This window comes from Carassius gibelio, chromosome B23 (assembly GCF_023724105.1).
Source record: "Carassius gibelio isolate Cgi1373 ecotype wild population from Czech Republic chromosome B23, carGib1.2-hapl.c, whole genome shotgun sequence".
NCBI classification, from domain to species: domain Eukaryota; kingdom Metazoa; phylum Chordata; class Actinopteri; order Cypriniformes; family Cyprinidae; genus Carassius; species Carassius gibelio.
The window spans coordinates 23,018,089-23,038,855 of NC_068418.1; the positions used below are offsets into that span (position 1 = coordinate 23,018,089).

The window sequence follows — 20,767 nt, forward strand, 5'->3', positions numbered from 1 at the left end:
CTGCATACAAATGGAACAAATGAATAAGTAAAAACAGATTGTCAGATTAATTAGCATGTCACACGGTTAGCTTGAGGCTATAGGTCAGTGGACGAATTGTCCAAGATTGCAGCATAGTAGAGCAAGCTCCCCCCCTCCGTATCTTCATCTCAACAAAATTTAGAGCACACTGACCCAACAATCTTAATTCGATAATACGGGAAGGTGCTCCCACCAGGGTGTATGTGTTACAGTGCAATACTCATAAACCCAAACGCTGTAACTACCCTAGACTGTTGAGCACAAGACTATTAAGCGTTTAATCAGATTAGGGGAGATGGGTTAATATCCCTCTCATGGAGAGCTAAATATAGCATATTCAAAGTGCCGCTTAACGAGAGGATAACATTAGCCCTGCCCAGCCCCCTCTACGTTACACGCCCTCAGACCCAATTTCTCATCCAGCTGAACCCGGAGGGCGAGCTAAGCTAGCGTACGTATGTCAAAGCAAGAGCTAAACTGTTTAGTCTCCTATTAACATAGATGTTAGCTAAGTTAGCTTTCTTTGCCTCATAGCTAAAGTAACACTCAACACTGAAAAACCTTGCTACTGTATGTGTACTGCATTAAGCCAACTAGGACTTGTTATAGCACTTGCATATCATTCCTCTTTTGTTGATTTTGATAGCTTCCATTGCCTCATTTGTAAGTGGCTTTGGATAAAAGTGACTGCTAAATGACTAAATGTAAATGTAAATGTAACACTCACTGTTTATTTTCATGCATTATAGCATGAACTTTATTTGAGTTTCCTGAAAATCAAACTCCATGACTTTGTTGATGTATGCGCAACATGAACTATTGAACTATTTAAGAATTATTTAAGCTACAAGAACTCAGCAACAGTAAGCTATATTTTTTGACAAATGACTCATCCTCAGCCTTTTTGAGCAAGAATGTTATTTTTCTTTATAAAAGTGCAGAATTTTATCTTCCAACATAGAGGGAATATTAATAATATTTGTCTGAATCACAGTATAAATATTAAAAGCATCTCGTTTGAACCAGCCTAAATTGGTCTATTGATTTCCCAGAATGACTTTTAAATTCCAATTCAGTTTTGGATTGAAGTAGTAAATAAAATGCCTATTTTCTATTTGAATTTAAAATGCAAAAAGGTAGAAATAAAATGCAAAATATTTTTATAGGCCTGTATCAGCATATCAATTAAAAGTTTGCTGAATTGATTTGAAAAAAAAAGCTTGAAATGCCACCTATCGAAATATGTATTCCTATGTTACCATTTAACTTTTGTGCACCAGGGTGGAAGAACACTGTATTTCCCACAATGCATTGCCTTTGTTGACTTTCTTAGAATTACAGTTCAGTAAATTCCTCTTTTTGCCATTTCATTTCAACTTCTCATGCGGTCTGGCCAACTCGATTCAAATTTTCAGATTACGTAACTCTAAATTTTGCAAAACTGTGCAAGACCAGGCGAATGTCAGCAAACCAACTTAGGCTGGTTTAATTGGTATTTTTTCCCCAATTAGTGGAAATATGGACAGTGGAAGGAAGATTAAAAGAGAATGTGTGAGACAACCTTTAGATAGCAGCACATATCACAAGTTACTAAATATAAATATAAGTTTTTTACCCAAGTCAAGTGTGCTATAGTAGCAAGTCCTAATGAGAAAGTACAAAGGGGAGAAAGTAAATGAGGTAGAGTTGGGGACAGCTGGAGCAATATCCTGTCCACGGCAACATGACGTAGGCTGCGATAAATCTTCTTGCACTGTGTATTGCTTAGCTAACAGTTACAGGTCTGTTGAGAGACGTACTGTCGCCAAAGTGCATTAAACGCTGAAGAATATATGTAGAAATTGTTAAACTGGTCGATTTTTTTTTTTAGTTTACTGACAAAATAATCAATTTATAGCACCATTTATGTCTGACTTGTTCATGCAAGTAAGTGCTAGTTTTCAAGCATACTATTAACCAGCAAAACCATACAAAACACAGCAAATGCTAATCTTATCAGCAGGTCATGTATGTCGTATGCTGTGCATTGGTTTTGTTAAAACCGCACAACAGGAAGAGATCATCTATAGACAAACAACAAGAGATCAGGGTTAAACAGTGGCTTGTGCGATGTTTTGTTGATAACAAACATCACTGAGCCAATGTAACTTTTAAAATCACCATTTAATGAGTCATTCATGTTGGAAAATACATGACACATATTGACAGTAGTGAGCTCAGAATATCACATCTGAATTCACATACAAGTTTAATTTAGAAGATAAAACACACATAGACTGAGACATTCACACTTGTGTGGGCACCCAAATGCAATGACTCGAAATGAAAATTTACACTAACGTTTGTTGAGAATTTGCTGCACTAATGCTCAGTCGGGTCTTTGGACTCATAAAACACAACAGTACTTTTCACAGCATTAGAGTAAGGTCCTAACCAAGACCTTAGCACAAACATCAAAATGTACAAAAATAGCAGAATCAGTAGAAAAATAAGAGATATGATTATATGCGAGTATGTTATGGGAGGAACGTGTCCATCTTTGTATGATCAGTTAGGGAGAATTTATCCCTAAGTACATGTGACATTCTCAAGCCCTGTCCCAACTTGCTGTTCTGTAGATCTGTGGCAACCTTCATATGAATGTGAGCATAGAATGCCCCCACCCCTTTGATCAGTATGCACCTTTATACTACTACCAGACAGTATATGCAGCATTGCATCACCAGAGTGTAGAACCAACTGAGGACAGCCAGGGCTTAGGGTATCCTTTGGGACAGGGTCTCCCATTGTTGTTTCTGAAAGGTGCTCCCGAGTGCCCCTTATACCCTTCTTTTGCCCTGTCTGCACCTTTGGACCACCACACGACAATCTATGCAGTATTTCATCACCAAAGTGTGGAACTGGTAACATTGGGGACAGGGCCTTAACATATGTCAGAGCATTCAGATTCAGATTCTATGGAATCATTCAACTGGGGGATTGTGTTGCATTGAGTTCCAACAGCATGTAGATGCTTTTACGTCAAGTATTGTTGATTCACAATCTTGAGGAATATCAAGAATATCTTTGGTATATGTTCTGCTTCCCTTAAACAAGCTTCTGCCTCTCACTGCTATGTCTATGCTGGTCTTAATCCCCCAGGATATGCAGGTCAGATGTGTCAAAGGTATAATCTCTGGATTTGGTGGCTGTGTGATAATTAGGCCTTCAGAAAGACGCCAGGTAACCTGGATATAACAACAACAACTTTCATTAGTTCTCTTCCTGTTCGGCCTCGACCTGTTTTACTTCCCTGCCTTAGATGTAATGGCATTGCCCTGGACATTTTAATCTGAGCTAAGCCAGCACTGAGCCAACAGTACATTGAGGTCAGTTTAGATGAGACAAGAAGCTGCGAAAAACTCATATGTACAGTCTTACACACAGGTATACCAATCTTGCAAGTGCCTCGGATGTAAAAAGCATCTTATGCAACACTTTCATATAGGCCCCTAAACGAATACATTACAAGAAATAGGTCTTGAAACTATCCGTCGGAAGTGACCTTTAAAACTCATCTATTGTACACTACCTTAATTCATATGTGACTCCAAAAAGATGTCTTGACCAACATACTTTGGAAAACATTGATAAAATTAAAACCAGTTTAAGGCACTTAAATGATAATCTGTTTTTTGGGTATCTGGAATCTATGAGAATATCCTTGGCTTGAGAAAATTGTCCATTGATTTCAGTCTGATAGCATGAGTAGTGGGCATCAAAAAAGTTCTCTTGCTAATCTATCTGCCCTTTCAACACAATATGCAGGACATCTTTGATTCTTCAAGTATGTCTATCACACACATATGTACACAAACACAAAGATAGTCCCTTTTGTGTCTGTATTGCTCTCATAGAGTTTCCATTGTGTTTCCTCTCAGCCAGTGTTGTGCTTCTGTAGGCCTGGCACATAGCCATGGAAAGCCTAGGTAGAATGTGCTGCCCGATGGGAACGAATCCAAGTTACCTCACTCTCCCCTTCCTCTTTCTTCATCTGGCACGCTTGTAGCTTCTCCTTGCAGTGAGCTGGCAGCAGCCAGTTCGGAAAGGTTTTTCTCACATTGTAGAGCACACAAATACAGACTTGTCAACTGGTCTCATTGGGAGAGTGCTCTAATTAGACATGTCGGACCAAATGTGAGTTAACAATTGGTCAGTTGCAGGGCAACCACGATGAGAATGTGTGGGCGGGCTGGCAGGCATACACTGGCTGCACCTGAGCAATGTAGTAATTGCTAAAGTTGCCATCTGCAATGTAAGGTGCAGGCTGGTAATAGCAAGTGACGTTAGCCACATTGGGAATTACATTCTGCTCCGCCAGAACACGTATCGCCAACATGGTGATGAGGCTCAGAATCTGTCGCCGTTCGTGTCCCATCAAGCATACTGTACTTTCATTGACGACACTATACAGGGTGGTCAGGTACTCGTACTTCCGGTCCTCTAATCCCACAAAGTGATTCTGCAGATACGACTCTAGCTTGCGCCTTTGTTCCGCCACATCTGAGAAGTCGATGAAGAACCGGGAACACATGTAGCGTTCGAGAAGCTTCATCTCGGCTTCCGAAGCCGCACGGAAACCTCGCACCAACAGGTGGCAGTACTTCAGCAAGCCGCCACCTCGAATCTCTTCTGGATTTCGCGTGCAGATCAGTTTCTGTTGCAGGTGGTCCAAGGCTACATTGAAGTCTCCGTAAACGCTCTCTCCCACGATGGAGGGGTGGAATGTCTCAGACATGGGGTTTTCAGAGCACTTGTAGAAGAGGAGGAGGGAGTCCAGACGGATTTGAAAAGAGTCAACGCTGAACTCAAACTGGCGCCGCAGGGAATCCACAAACTTCAGTTCGACGTTCTTCCCGCTGTTGTTGGAGAGGGAGATTAGACTCCAGCGGTCTGAATCATTACACACTTTCACCATCTTCTGCACGTAAGCCTCCTGGGGAAAGAGAAAAAAGGTTTGGAGGAGGACAATGTGAGCGTTAAGATTTGTTTAATAAAAAACTTGTTCAAATATTAAAAGATGGAGATGCACAAAAGGGTACAATGTTAAAAATTTCAGCAGACAAAAATCATTCCCCTCTGCATTTTTTAAATGTGTGCAAAAAAACTACTACTGTCAATAGCAAAGGACTACAGCTGCTAATTTTGTCATTGTAAAGTCACTTTGCATATCCAGTAAAGGCTTTCCATTGCATCGCTATTGCTCTAAATTATATCAGCATCATTTGCATACATGAAAAGGCTGTCTGCCTTTGCATACACTGAGTAAAGAGAGGAGAAAACGGATGCGTCGTAAATTGGTTTAGAGAAATCCTCTTTGTAGTAGAAACCAGCATTTTTACTACCAGTGTCCTTATCTCTTGCAGCTTAAATCTAATATATGCTCTCTAGGACATGTCTAGGTCAAGTCTGTGTCAAATTATAGCATGTCGTGCACTTCCCCTTTATTTAGCACATTAAACATATGGAATTATATCAGTTACTAAGTAGTCATTTAGCTGAATCTCTCTTATCCAGAGTGACAGTACACATAAATTAAAGACAGTCCTGATGGAGTAACCTGAGGTTAAGTGCTGGGAGGGTGATGAATAAACTCCTGCAAGGTTTGAATCCACAACTTTTTAATTACTAGCCAGGACTTTTAGCTACCTTTCTTAAAAACCTATTAAACAGACTATGCAGGTTTGCTGAACTTTTTAGCTGTAAAGTGCACAAAACCACATGTAAAAAAAACAGCAAAAGACCCGTTTCTCCTGGTTTAACTACAACACATTAAAACAAATAAAAGTCACTAAACGCTTACCTTTAATGTAACTGGTGTGATTTTCTCTTTATTCACAGCTTCAGGCAGGAAATCCAGGAGGGAGTCGAGAACGATATCCTTGACGGTCTGAAACTCCACTTCGCCTTTCAGATCCGCGCAAAATATGAGGTCCAAGTCCTTGTAGCCCAAACCGCTGTCCTCGTGGAGAACGTGACTGGCCGCGGAGCCGTTCAGCCGGACCTCCCGGACGTGAATCTTGCGCTCTTCCATACGACACCGCACGACTTTGACGATATCCCTGGGTTTCATCTCCAAAGTGGGAAAGTTCCATTTGCCGTGAATGGGGATGGATTCGGTGAGGATGACATCCAGACGCTTTACCTGCTCCCAGTTCAGCACGCTCAAATTACTTAGATTCTCTTCCATTGCGAGTGTTTACAGATTTGTTTGTCTTACAATTTGGCCGTATCACATGAACGGATGCAAGGAATAAATGTTACAATAATTCAGAGAGTTTATATGCACGTCTATCATTCGTGTTGAATGCAGGGCGCTGCCGCTGCGCCTCACCTCTGTGCGTAAAAGCTCTCCAGATGTCCCGTCTGCGCCTTTGCGCACAGCGCTGAAGTTCTCGTGGCGAGGGCGGTGAACGTGGGTTCACACGGCTCTCGGGGGGTGGCCGTGATCATCAAAATGATTGCTGGATGATTACGACGAGTTTTCGAGTCCGACAATAAAGGGCACGCCTTTCCAGAATCAGTCAAAATAGCAGAATATCCCGTCCCTTTCCTCAGCTAAAGCAAAAGCCGAAAGCTTTGCCTCTTTACATGTTGTTTTATTCTGTAAAAACAAATACATTAATAGTAAACCAATAATGTGCATACCCTGTTAAATTAAGCACTGAAAGAATATAGATGCGCATAATCAGTTATATGTAAATGGAAGACCTACCTGTATGATCACATTTTCAGCTGCTACTCTGTGTAAAGTGTTGGCTGCTCATGTCATCTTGGTTGCACATAGTGAGGACGCATAGAGATTAACCCGTGAACTAAAGCAGGAGTGACGGAGAGTTTGAGTGACAGCTGCGCGCACCAATCCAGACACGCGCTTCACACCTACGGTAATATTTTACACAGCTATACCCACGTACGACCTATTAAAGCAGTACTTGAATATTTATAATAAGCAAAAGTATAGCTTGGTAATTTATTTTTAATGTGTTGAGTGTTCATTCTTTTTGCATGGTGTAAACAAACAACTACACTGATATATGACACACAAAAAAATAAAAATTAACTTGGCATATGAGTCAAAAATGGCAAAGTTTCTAAAGGTAAATAGCGTGAAGGTATACATGACATACATAATAAATTAATCAATTAAAGCTGACTAGCAAAACATCCTTTCTGTCTTTATTGACAACACTGAATGTCAATGCTGCCCTCTAGAGAAAGACATCATGTTGGAAGTCGAATTTCACCTTATACAGGTGAGCAATGAGGTTTCAGTCTCTGAAGCACATTAAACAAGAAGGAAAAAGAAAACCATGCTTTACAGAAAAAAACACATTTAAAGAAAAATGTCCCGAGATAAGCTACTAAATATCTGACATCCTAAGTGGACGTTCTCAAAAAGAAAATGTTTCATAAAGACTGTAATGTTTTTATTCACTTCTATAAGTGTTGCAGGGTTTATTTTAGGGTTTGGATTGTGTGGTAAGGTTAGTCTGTAGTAATTGTAATTAGCTTAATTTAAGGGTAAATGAAGTCCCTGTTTGGATGGCCACACAAACCCGTGTTTGTGAGGGAGTGAGGCAGACGTGTGTGAAATGATGTGTGTGTCTGTGTAAGACTAGTTGGTAACTGTGTGTGTATAAATGACTGACCGTAATGTCAGGTCAGGCTAGATGTCACCCAGAATCTATCAGGGGGAGCGGACCTGCGTCACAGCCGTAACAGCCAATAAAGTAGGATTATTCTAGATTACCCCCTGCACCATGACTCTTGGAAGCACTTCTGAATGTTTGAGTGTGTGTGTTTGAGAGAAGAAAAGGAGACAAAATGTGTGTTTAGAGAGAGATATGAATTTGGTTGAATTTAGTGGAACTGCACAATGCTTAGTAAGGGTGAAAAAAAGAAGAAGAAGAAAAGAACACTTCCTTGACATTTTATTATTTTTTACGATGACATTATTAATTAAATTATTTACTTTCTAGATAAAGCGTTTATATAGAAATGATACAAATAATAAAAAATAAATCTTTATTGTCATGAAACACAATGCAAAAAGACGTAATAGTCCTTAAATATGCTTTGTTTTCTTTTGACAAATTGTTTTTTTTTTTTTTTTTTTACTTTTCGGGGTGAGCTGTGACCTGGCCCATTAGCTGTTGGCATGTGATGTTGTTGAATGGGTCTATAGGAATCTGACATTCCTCAGGGTCAGCTGAAGCGGTCAGGAGTTTCCTGTCTCTCTCTCTCCACATACTCACCCACAGTCATAAAATTTACCAAACTGTTTTTCTTTTAATTGCCCATATGCTTTCTCTTTAGCTCACACTAAAATATATGTTACGGAAATAGAAATGTGAGAGCTTACTACATTATAGTGTCTGTCTCTCGAACCCTTTCTATTCATTTAAAAGGTAATACAGAGACCTATATTTGACTGCTGCAATGAGATCAAATGAACGTTTAGCCAATCCACTACCCCAGCTATACCAGTGTGAGACTTACACGCTTTCTCTCGCTCACTCTTTCTAACCTTGACCACTAACCCTGTTTCAGCCAGGCTGGGTTTTAGAAAACCCCCATACTCACAATATCATCATGCACAATCATAAACCATGAACCATACAGTATGTTCTTATTTGCATATTTGCAGTGTCACTGACTGGACGAATGCAGCACGTAAACTGTTTAAGGTTTATTAGGAATGGATGGAGGAGGACAAAGGAGTGGATGTGGGATGACGACGAGATGGCAAAGTCGCTCCGTCAAGTTCATTCTTTATTGTCCATTTTTTGATACACTAAAAGGATGTTTTTATATTAGGCCTATTAGTTATAGAAAGGCAAACATTATACTTTCTCGTTTGCCGTCAGGATTAAGGAAAATACGCATTTATATAATTGAATGACTTATGAACATTTAATTTCAAAGACCTTGCTAACTTTGTTGAATCCAGCTGTGAGATCTTGTGAAGTGTGTATCCAGCACGATCGCATGTTCTCTGTGCTTTATGCATTTGCCCATGTCATATACATGTCATTTTCTCTGTGTGCTGTATGTAAAAGGAGAGCTTTATTACGTTCTGAACATTCAGGTGAGGTAACCGGTTTACTGCTAACTAGTAAAAACAATCCATGATGAGCTGCACCTTAGATGGAAACACTGTACATTATGATTGAGTTTGTAGTTTAATTCGCCATATTATTAATAGTTTGACCACTGCAGTTCAGTTGTTGACAGTTCCATAGAAAATAAGTTGAAAGCATCCAGTCATCTCATACCACTGAAGTGAATGTTAAGTTTATCAGTATATATTGTAATAAATATTTGAGGAATGATTGCTGTATCTGATTGTATAAGTCTAGATAGAGTAATAGGCAATATAAAAAGAGCCAATGAGAGTAGATGGACACATAAAAAGCACCACTAACAAACAAAATGTATGATGTTTTTTCTGATTAGCTCATTGTGAATATTTACAAAATGCATTATTTATTGATGCTACTACTGTATATATAAGTGCATCATCATTTTTTATTTGCTCAGATATCTGTGTCTATCAGTTTGACATCTTCCAGAGATCTTGAGCTTGTTTTGTTTGTTCATGATGCTAACCTCAGTGCGTACATGACTGGTTTGTGGTTAGCTGTAGCCTGAAATGTACGTGCTGTGTTTTCTGTCTCTGTGTGAAGCGGGAGTAAAATGTGGTAAAATAAAAAAGAGGTGTGACATTATAACGTCAAATAGAGGCTTTAATTCTTAAGTCAGCTCTTCAAAGATCAGGAATAAAACAAAGAGTTTGACCATGCTTTTGGAACGCTTTTAAAATGACAGACGTGCATCAAAATATGGGGAAGTTGTGGCCTAATGTTTAGAGAGTTTGACTCCTAGCCCTAGGGTTGTGGGTTCGAGTCTCTGGCCGGCAATACCACGACTGAGGTGTCCTTGAGCAAGGCACCGAACCACCAACTGCTCCCCGGGCGCCGCAGCATAAATGGCTGCCCACTGCTCCGGCTGTGTGTTCACAGTGTGTGTGTGTGTGTTCACTGCTGTGTGTGTGCACTTTGGATGGGTTAAATGCACAGCATGAATTCTGAGTATGGGTCACCATGCTTGGCTGTATGTCACTTCAGTATTATTCATAAAGAGCCCTGTGCCTGACTATTGTTGTTTTTATGTGGACATGCATGCAGCCTGCAGCTGCTTTGACCTCTTTGGCCTCCGTTCTGCATAGGGAAGTGTGTCTTCCTCTTACCAAGGCTGATCCTGCAGTAAAACATCAGCTTTTATTCCAAGGAACTGCCCAAAACAAGGCTTAAGCAACAAGGCAAGATAAACATATATGAGCCTGAAGTTTGTTATTGCATCACATTTTATGAAGAACTATGTACTACATACATGTTTAAACTTTACAATATGCAGTTATTACTGTGCCTCACAGACCCTTTTGTTGGTGTAATTTCCTGTAGTCAGGTAATGTTAAATCATATTTCTGATATAAATCAAACTTCTTAGAAAAATGTATACCCACCTAACAAGCATATATTTTTTAGGATATTGGCAAAAAGTATGAAATATGATATTTTACTTGTAGTTAATTAAGATTGTGGTATTAATCATTAATGCAGTTGTGCTTTTTTACATATATGAATGTATAATAAAAACCTGTATCAGGTTTTCAAGTGCCACTTGAAAGTTTGTTAACTCCTTGCAGAATCTGTGAAAATTTAATTTGAAAAAAATAAGAGCGATCATACAAACAGTGTGTAATTTGTTTATTTCCTGAGTAAGATATTTTACATAAAATATGTTTACATTTAGTCCACAAGACAAAAAAAGTTGAAATTGTTAAAATAACCAAATTCAATGGTTCTTAATACTGTGTGTTTTATTTATTTATTTTTTTGTGATGCTTGTGCATGAGTCCCTTGTTTGTTCTGAACAGTTAAACTGAGCTCTGTTCTTCAGAAAAATCTTTAAGGTCCTGCAGATTCTTCAGTTTTTGCATATTTGAACCCTTTCCAGCAGTGACTGTATGATTTTGAGATCCATCTTTTCACACTGAGGCACTCAAACACAACTATTAAAAAAGGTTCAAACATTCACTGATGCTCCAGAAGCAAACAAGATGCATTAAGAGTTGGGGGGTGAACTCTTTTGAACACGATGAAAATTTAAAAAAAATTCTTAGTTTATAGAATTATATATATTTGTTTACATTTAGTACTCCCCTTCGGAAACAACAGATGATACTTGCATGTTTCCCAGAAGACAAATTAAGTTAAATGTCCCCTAATATTCAAATTCAAAAAGTTTTCTCCCCCTAGCTTACTCAGGACAGTACTAAAATAAAAAAACCCATAAAACATGCATTCAGTATGATCTCTCTCATTTTCCCAAAATTACTCACATTTTCACAGATTCTGCAAGGGGTTCACAAACTGACTAAAAGTGAATCACCAGTGATTCTTCTATCATTCTTCTTCTTAATTATTACTGAATTATGAATTACTGTATTGTTGAACATTTCAATGAGGTAGTGTTGTTCTGATACTATTGTCTGCATGTTGTGGAATATGGACTGACTCCAGCAGAAGACTGGCTGCTTATAGCAACATGGAGAGGAAGTTAAATGACTTGTGCAGTTCTGCTGAAATAGCATGTTCTCACCAGATTCAGTTTCCTGGTGGTGTGTGGTTTCACACTCACACATAAACACATACTCATGCTCTGTCTTACACAAAGCACACTGATGGGGAACTCATTCCAAATGCGAGTATTTCACGGAATAGTATAATTGTGGCCTATTTATATATAGATTTGTAACATTTTTTTAATATATATTATTCACACAGACATGTGCATTGTACATGTACATTGTACATTGTACATAACATGCATACATAACTTATGTTATGTTTCTACTAGTTTAAGAGAAGAACCACTCTGTTGAATACACCTACCCCCTACTGGAAAGACTACCAATTAAAAAAAATTATAATAATAATTTTGGAAAAGTTTGTTGACTGCAAAGATTAAAAGGTATATTTAGGTAGTATAGCGATGCACATACAAATTCATTGTTTGCATACAAAGCTGTATGCTAAAATGCATTTATCTTGTCTTCAATTTTAGTTGAAAAAATAAAAGTAGAATCTCAATGAACAGTTAAAGGTTAATGAATTCATAAATGTTTTTTACACTAACGTTGACGTTGTTTTTCTCGGTGGTGATGGTGAAACAGTGAGACAGCAGTCTGCGGTTTCTCTCACAGCCTTGATCTCAATCAATTGGAACTAAGGTTAATCTGCTCACTGGAGCCCCCTTATGGCCGCTTCTGATATTGCATTTACTCATCCAGTAGACCTACTTGTTCTCATAGACATTTTTTCTCAATTCCAGACCCCGTGACCCCACGCTCTGCATATTTTTCATGTCTCTCTTATTCAACACACTTGATTCAGATAACAAGCCCGTTAAAAGAGAGCTCCATACACAAACTGTGTTTTACTTGACAGGGCCCTACACATTGTTCATTGCTCCGTATTCCCCAGTTTACTTCGGCACATTTTTTTTCTTCTGATTACTGGTAAAGAACTTAGAGCATAGATCCTGTTTTCTTGCTCAAGTGATGTCAATACTATATATGTTTTTGTTGTTGTTGTTGTTGTGAGAATAATCAAGAATTTTTGTGTGTCCCTATCTGATATGTACAGTCAGTTTATACTGTATATGAGACACTTTACTGACCTAATTAGTGCCAATAGTATCCAAACTGAATAATTGAATCTGTAATTCTCCTTCCCGTCCATACTGTAACAACATAATTTCCTATATCCTGCCTAAGCTTCAAAGTGCAAGAACCACCCAGAGGAGGAGACACACATGAGCAGCAAATGAGCTTGCATGTCCAGTAAGTTTGCTTTTTAGCAATGCTTTAGCCAAATTAAAATACAGTAATACTGATTTATGTAGAACTTAGTTTCTTGTGGGTGAACCATTCCTTTGAGCTGACAAGCTTTCAGAAAACTGAACATGTAGTTTTGGCTGGAATGCAAAAATTAGGGCTTTGACACAAAGACTAGGGTGAAGTTGTATGGAAGGCATAGTGATCTGATAATTCATTACTTCATTCACTGGGAAAACTTTGACATTAAATGTTCCCTCCCGATGCAATGCACAACTCAATCCGAGCATAGCATCTTTAAGAATCAGCTAAAAACACATCCTTTCTGTCTTTATTTAAACCTCTTGCACTCTCTATTCTTAAAAAAAAAATCAAGAAAGGTTAGATTTATCATTCATACAAAACACTAACCTTCATTAATATTTAATTTAAGAGTCCAACCCCTGATCATAAATTAGACAAATTATGCATTTAAGAAATAGTGACTGGACACATAATTTGACTGATGGCATGGCGTTATCGCCAAACTAACATTTACAGTATGAGATTTTCTTTTAGTTTTTTTTTTGCTGATTAGTTTTTTGTTTATGACGTAAAATACTATTTTAGTTGCACTTAATTTAACATTATAATTCCTTCCTTTTATAGCATGTTATCTGTTTGTGATGTCATTTTTGGGACAGTTTTGATTATGGTTGTTATAGCAGTTATGAAACTAAACAGTTTACACACCTGTGGCGCGGTGTGTCTGTCTTTCTAACGACTTCCATAAAGACTGAGTAAATTACAGTTAGCTGACCAACACAGAAAGAAATGATTTTGCCAACATTAAGTTTGATATTAAATGTATGTAGATTTTGATGTTTAGCATGTCATACTGCAGAGTACTAAACAATTACAAATGTTTTTCATTGAAAATATATATTTGTCAAATATTATCATTAAAATATCATTTGAATTTTTAATTCAATGTGTTACTTAGCTATGTTACATGCCCTTTCCTTGTAATTAATTGTGAAACTTATTAGCAATATCTGAGTGAAAAGTTTTTCTACACCACAAATTAAAAGGGTAAATATTATGTCTTATTTACTTATATAAGCATCATCTCTCTCAAGTTAATAAAATATTAACATACAAAAAGGGCCTGTACATAAATGCATGCAGTTATAAAAATATACAAATATAAATTAGGCTGATACAGTGTATGTACATATTTGTGTGTGTGTTTGGGGGGGGGGGGGGGGGGTATGTTTTTGTGACATATCAGGACACAACTCTGTATAATGACATGGGTATGACACAGGTATTACAAGGAGAGGGTGACTTATGAGGACATAACCCATGTCCCCATTCTTTAAAATGCTTATAAATCATACAGAATGAGTTTTTTTGAGAAAGTAAAAATGCACAAAGTTTCCTGTGAGGGTTAGGGTTAGGTGTAGGGTGTAGGGCCATAGAATATACAGTTTGTACTTATTTTGTTAGATTTATATTACAAGAAGAAAAATATATTTAAAATTTTTCCCATTTAAAGATATATCGATATAGGTATTAGGAGTGAAGCCAACAATAAAAAAAATGTATACACTTTATTATTTTTGTAATCCCAAGCATATTTGAATAGACTTAGGATGGTGAATTTGAAAAATGTGTTTACATAATGACTTAACTATTATTCTAAAATGTAGAAACTAGTAATAAAGAGTGAGTAGGCGTGTCTAAACTGCTACTGTATAGTTCGCATTAAACATATATTCCATAGGTAAACACACTTATGTGCTCCTTTATGCTGGAATTGCTCAATTACAGCTCTGCCTATGATTATTCTTATATCAATTATCTATCAGAAAAATTACACTCTAAGCCGTAAATTTGCACCATTACAGCGTGTTTGTAAATTAACCTGTGTGATTCATCTAAAATCCTTCACGAGGCAGTGAAAAAGTGCAGGCACCTGAATTACTCATGTGGATGGGTTGGGAATGAAGTGAATATATACCAGACTAAAACGTAGAGAAGTGTCCCAGAACAAGAAGCCGTAGTTCCAGCCAGACTTGCTTTGTTTTAGTACTAGAGTTTACCTCTATTGTTACTCTGTTACCAAACAGGAAAAAAAAAATCTTTCGATTCAACATCACACCGGAGCAAGAACTACAGACATGTAAGTACTCAACTAAAAACAATCACATATGCTTTCACAGTTATTTGAAGAGAAATTGAACTGTATGCAATTGATACACTCAGTGCAACTTTGTATGTTTACCCACTTAAATGACAACTAATATCACTCTCATTCTTTATTTTTTTGCACCCCACAGCATGTCTATTGTAAAGTATGGTCTGAGCAACAACTTCTGCAATATCGGCCGTTTCCCAGGTATTAAACTAGAGTCGGACAGTTTCTGGAGTGGGTCTGGCTGTGTGCCGGTTTACAGTAACCCCTGCGTGAAACCTGTCATCAATCCTTGCGTGAAACCTGTAGTCAGTCCTTGTGTCAACCCATGCAACAACCCTTGCGCTATCCCTTGCGAATATGTGAAGCCGCGCCGTGATTATGACTGCAAGGAGGTTGTCCTCAAGGACTGTGTGAAAGACTGCCAGGTCGTGCACACCTGCGAAGGTAAGAGTTGTAGATCTTTGGCCTGAGCTGCATTTTGCAAAATTTGTCCCTAATTGATTGTCTTTTCTCAGATTTAGTTCTGCAGGTTCGTTGCGTTGACCTGATGAAATCCTGGAAGTCTCAGAATCGCCAGGAGCATCACACCAGTTGTTTCCGCAGTGATCACCTCATTGTCCGTCGAGGACAGTGCTTCCAGATGTGGATTGAGCTTTCACGGACATTCAATCCTAAATGTGACCAACTTCACCTGGAGCTGAGACTTGGTCAGTTAAGTCTTCTTGTGCGGATTTGTTTAGTTTTAGTTCATGTTATTAACTCTGGTATTTTCTTGTTGTTTTTATTTCACAGGTAATGTTCCATCAATTTGCAATGGCACTCTGGTGATTGTTCCATTAGTGGATGAATTCAAGAAATGCCGCTGGGAGGCCAAGATTGTCGAACGGGTACAAAACCGAATCAAACTGTGTGTGTACTCCCTTCCAACTGCTTGTATTGGACGATACAGCCTCACTATTGTGACATGTGGCCCGAAGGGCAGGGCCACTTCATCATGCAACCCTTGTAATGACATTTACATGCTGTTCAACCCCTGGTGCAAAGGTAGGTATGAATACAATATATATTAGACTTAGACTTTTAAACCACATCCCAATGTTCCTTCTTAACTTCTGAAATTCCAAACAGAGGCATGTTTTGTAAATTCATTTTTAGTAGAATGCTGAAAATACATAAAAAAATGTTTTTGTTTTTGTGATCTTGATTGTTATCTTACTGAAGAATGACAGTGGATGCTACTGCTCAGATTAAGCAAGCATCTGTCACTTTCTTTATAATCAGGAAATGTAAACACTATCTGTTTCCTAGATGACTCTGTGTATCTGGATGACGAGGCCCAGAGAGCTGAGTATGTGCTGAATGACGTGGGAAAAATCTACTATGGAACTAAACATCAGATCGCTTTCAGAACCTGGAACTTCGGTCAGGTAAAATCCAGACTTTTTGTTAATGCATGTCAAAATAAGAAAAAAGGATTTGCAGTGGAATAGATTTGATCTGAAGCGGTGGGATACAAGCATAGCGCAATCTTTTTTTGCTTTTTATAAACCACAGCAAGCATCTTAGTATATCATTTTTCCGATTCTTAGTTTGATGAAGGAGTCTTGGCTGCATGTTTCTATGTGTTGGAGAAGAGTGGTGGGCCTTGCACTGGATGGGGAGATCCTGTTAATGTGGTCAGAGTGATATCTGCCATAGTGAGTCTTGACTATTCTTTCATTAGCATGTCATAAAACCTAATAAACATCAATGAAGACGATGTTTGGCAAGAGAACAGATAATCATTTTGACTGTCTCGCTTTCACAGATTAATGCCAATGATGACTGTGGTGTTCTGGTGGGTAACTGGTCAAACTGCTATGGAGATGGCACTGCTCCGACGTCCTGGTGCAGCAGCAGTGCCATCCTGAAACAATACCACAAATGCGGAGGAATACCTGTTAAATATGGACAGAGCTTGGCCTTCGCTGGAGTCACCAACACACGTAAGAGTTCCTGCAGACTGGACCAGGAGAAAAGGTTTGAGAAAGTGATTATAGATGTAATGCATCTATTTCTCCTCTCTTTCTCGTAGTGTTGAGGTGTTTGGGTATTCCTGCTCGTCCAGTCACAAACTTCAGTTCTGCTCATGACACTGATGTGTCTATGACAGTAGACATTTATCTTGATGAGAACTACGATCTGATCGATAACTTGAACCATGATTCAATCTGGTAAGATTCTGCAGAAAACTTACTGTACTGTAACATCACCTTTAGTGTCTGCTATAGTACCATCATGGGATGTGCACAAAAGTTGTATTATTGCAAAACAAAACAAAACAAATTCCAAGGTTATAACCAGTTTGGTGAGCACCACCTGTTGGTGATAACATTTAAATGCACTAAATACACTGAATATTTATTTAGTGTGCAGTGTGCATTATGCATTATGCAGTTTCTTGTATGCATTAAAAAGTTTCATTTCAACCTTGCTTTTGTGTTTACCATGAATTTTCCAACATATCTCTGCCAATTCATTTCAATCTTGTACAGAAATGTACATAGGAGCTCATGGAAGAAGAGCTTTAGGTTTTGAAAAACTGTGTGTATATGATATATCCAAAAAAAAACTATTATGCAAAAGGTGTTTGTAACGTACTGTAAGACAAATGTTTACTTGTGTGACGTGTTTGTGGTATTTCGAATGCAGTGCTTCATTTTGCAAGAGATGTAAGGCATTTTGTATGCGCAATTCTTGGATTAGTGTGAAAAGTTTTGAAAAAAGAAAAAGAAAAGTAAAAGTTTTGAAAATGTATGTAAGCAGTTAAAAACCACTGTATTAGGTTCATGCAAACAGTGTCAATATTTGCAGACAAGTGGAAATGATCCAATATACAGACATTGTTTCTCTGTCTCCTCTTCTATATTAGAATCCATTCACAAAGATCATGCTTCTTTCTTCTCCTCTTAATGTAGGAACTACCACGTGTGGAATGAGGCCTGGATGACTCGACCGGATCTGCCGTCTGGTTTCGGAGGTTGGCAGGTGGTTGATTCCACTCCTCAGGAAACCAGCCAGGGCTTCTTCCGCTGTGGTCCCACCTCTGTTGCTGCAGTCCGCAGCGGACAGGTCTTCCTCAAATATGACACACCCTTCGTTTTTGCAGAGGTATGCAAATGCTTAGTAACTTGAACATTATACAAGTAGCCCTTTATTGTCACTAGTCACAAATACCAGCTTGTATATGTTAGGTTATTGCAGTTATTCCTGAAAGTTGGATCTTTTTCTCAAATTCTCACATACACACAACCTTACAGGAATATATTATGAGCAATGAACTGTTCCTGCTCTAGGTGAACAGTGATGTAGTCTTCTGGCAGCGGACAGCTTGTGGGACATTCACTGTGATCCATGTTGACAAGAACGCAGTAGGTCACTGCATCAGCACCAAGGCTGTTGGCTCAGACAAGCGTGTGGATATCACACACCACTACAAACACCCAGAAGGTGAAAAGTCATACACATCACTCAAAGACTCTTTCACTCGGAATAGTTTTCATTTAACCTCCGCTTCCATCGTCCGTCAGGTTCAGAGGAGGTACGCCATGCTCTGGAATTGGCCCTTCGTCATGGCTGCAGAAAATGCGTATACCCACTGCCCTGCACTGAGGATGTAGTCTGTGATATCACCATGAAGGGTGACAGACCATGTGTGGGCAAGGATGCCGTGCTCTGCATAGCTCTGAAGAACAAATGCAGCTCACCTCGTAGCGTCACCCTCCACAGCCAGGTGTCCGCCACATACTACACCGGAGTCCACAAGGCCTTGGTGAAGAAGGACCAGACATGCTTTGAGCTCAAGGCCAGTGAAAGTAAGAAATAATTACTCAGAGCTTGAAATGCAAACATGCAAAAGTCCATTCAGATCCACTGCAAAACTGATTTTGAACAAAATCGTATAAGCTTTTCAAGACTGAGCTGCGTGAGCTCTATATGCTTCGTATGCTTCTCTAGAAACTATAAGTGGAAAATGGAAATAAAATAAAAAAAACAAAATCATTCAAAAAAGCTCAATTTATTAGCTTTCATCCAAAGACCATAAATCTGATTGTAGTAGAGGATATGTTCTTTACAGTTCCACTAGAAAGAACCTTTTATTGAATGGAATGTTCTTCATGGAACCTTTATTGCAATTAAAGATTCTTTATTTTTAAGAGTGTAGAGACTCAATAGAGACTAAATTGAAATAGTAATAACACAAATTGTTCTGATATGGTGGTGATGAGGACGTTTACCACTGCATTCAAGAGTAGTTTGTTTGTATTCAGTATGTATCTCTTGTCCATTTTTAGCCAAGGTTCTGGAGTGGTGCCTGCGATATGAGGATTATAAGAAACACCTTGTGGATCATTCAACCATGATGCTCACTGTGGCTGGACGGGTCACTCAGACCAAGCAAATTGTGGCCAAACGCTTCAACTTCAGACTGTGCACTTCAGATCTTGTTATTACTGTGAGTTTGAAAAACCTGAAAGCTATCCCTTATGAAACAAAAATATATTGCAGTATATTGGAAAATATCATGTAATATATTAGGCATATATTCTTATATATTTTTTTTCCAATATATTGCAATATATTGAAAGCGGTATATTATCAAATGTATTCAAATATATTAAATATTAGAAAATAAAAAGGGAAAATAATATATTACAATATATCACAATATATATATTGGTAAATATATTTTCCTTTCGTAAGGGATACTTCACCAGCTGGTGTTTATGGATAAAACTGACCCAGTTTAGTGAAATCATTCAATCCTAGGCCTGAAATGAATTAAAAACAACTGATTATTAGCTGGGTTTGGAGTCTATTTCATCATTTATAGTCTATTTCATAATTATTTGTGACCTGAATGGTATTAATGCAGACTGTGATTTTCCCTTTCAGCCTGGATGTGACTGTGTAGTGGGCAAGGAAGTGCCAGTAAAAATCACATTCCAGAACCCACTGCCCCGAGTGCTGAAGAATTCAGTTTTCCGTATCGAGGGACTGGGAATGAAGCAATGCAGATTGATTAACTATGGGTAGGAAATGAATCTGATTGACTGACTATTTAACTATACAAAATAACAGGATTGCTGTGCATTTAAATTGGTATGAAGTTAAACGTCTTACTTCCATTTATTTCTTAGTGACATCGCAAGTCTGGCTTCAGTGAACCTGACTGAGACATTTATTCCGAAGTGTCCCGGTTCTTACAAACTTCTGGCTTCACTTGATTGTCCTCAGCTGACTCAGGTGCACGGATTCGCCGACGTCGTTGTCAAAGAAAAGTGAAGAAGCTCTCAAATAAGTAGAGGAACAGAAAGCTTACAGCATGCTTTTCACATGGATTGATTTGCAGAGTTAATAAAGGGAATTTTAGTTATATAATCTTTAGTTGAACCAAAGGGTGCATTTAATATCAGAATCTTACTTTTAGATTTAAGCCAGTCATTGTTTTATGGGAGTAATATTTTGGAATATGGGATACATTTGTAGTTTACATTTTTTTTTTAAGGGAGATTGCAAATATTGAACCATTCTGATTATTCACAACTTCGGCTGTTTCGTTTTGTACAGTAGTCAGCCTAAAG

The 20,767-nt window shown here is 38.3% G+C and overlaps 2 protein-coding genes across 2 annotated transcripts; one reads left to right on the forward strand and one right to left on the reverse strand.

Moving 5' to 3' along the window:
* Positions 1-2,165: 2,165 nt before the first annotated feature.
* On the reverse strand, positions 2,166-6,870 carry LOC128011938 (terminal nucleotidyltransferase 5A-like). The gene is made up of 3 exons (XM_052594743.1): positions 6,776-6,870; positions 5,864-6,664; positions 2,166-4,996 (listed from the first exon to the last, which is right to left on the reverse strand). Exons 2-3 carry the CDS (start codon positions 6,248-6,250, stop codon positions 4,214-4,216), a joined length of 1,170 nt encoding a protein of 389 aa, XP_052450703.1. The 5' UTR covers positions 6,251-6,664; positions 6,776-6,870; the 3' UTR covers positions 2,166-4,213.
* An 8,410-nt stretch (positions 6,871-15,280) lies between these two features.
* Positions 15,281-20,491, forward strand: LOC128011952 (protein-glutamine gamma-glutamyltransferase K-like). Its single transcript, XM_052594763.1, has 13 exons — positions 15,281-15,587; positions 15,659-15,850; positions 15,936-16,187; positions 16,452-16,570; positions 16,733-16,840; positions 16,951-17,128; positions 17,218-17,356; positions 18,101-18,293; positions 18,479-18,632; positions 18,713-18,997; positions 19,478-19,638; positions 20,079-20,215; positions 20,324-20,491. The coding sequence occupies exons 1-13, from the start codon at positions 15,287-15,289 to the stop codon at positions 20,466-20,468; spliced, it is 2,364 nt and encodes a 787-aa protein (XP_052450723.1). The 5' UTR covers positions 15,281-15,286; the 3' UTR covers positions 20,469-20,491.
* Positions 20,492-20,767: the final 276 nt, after the last annotated feature.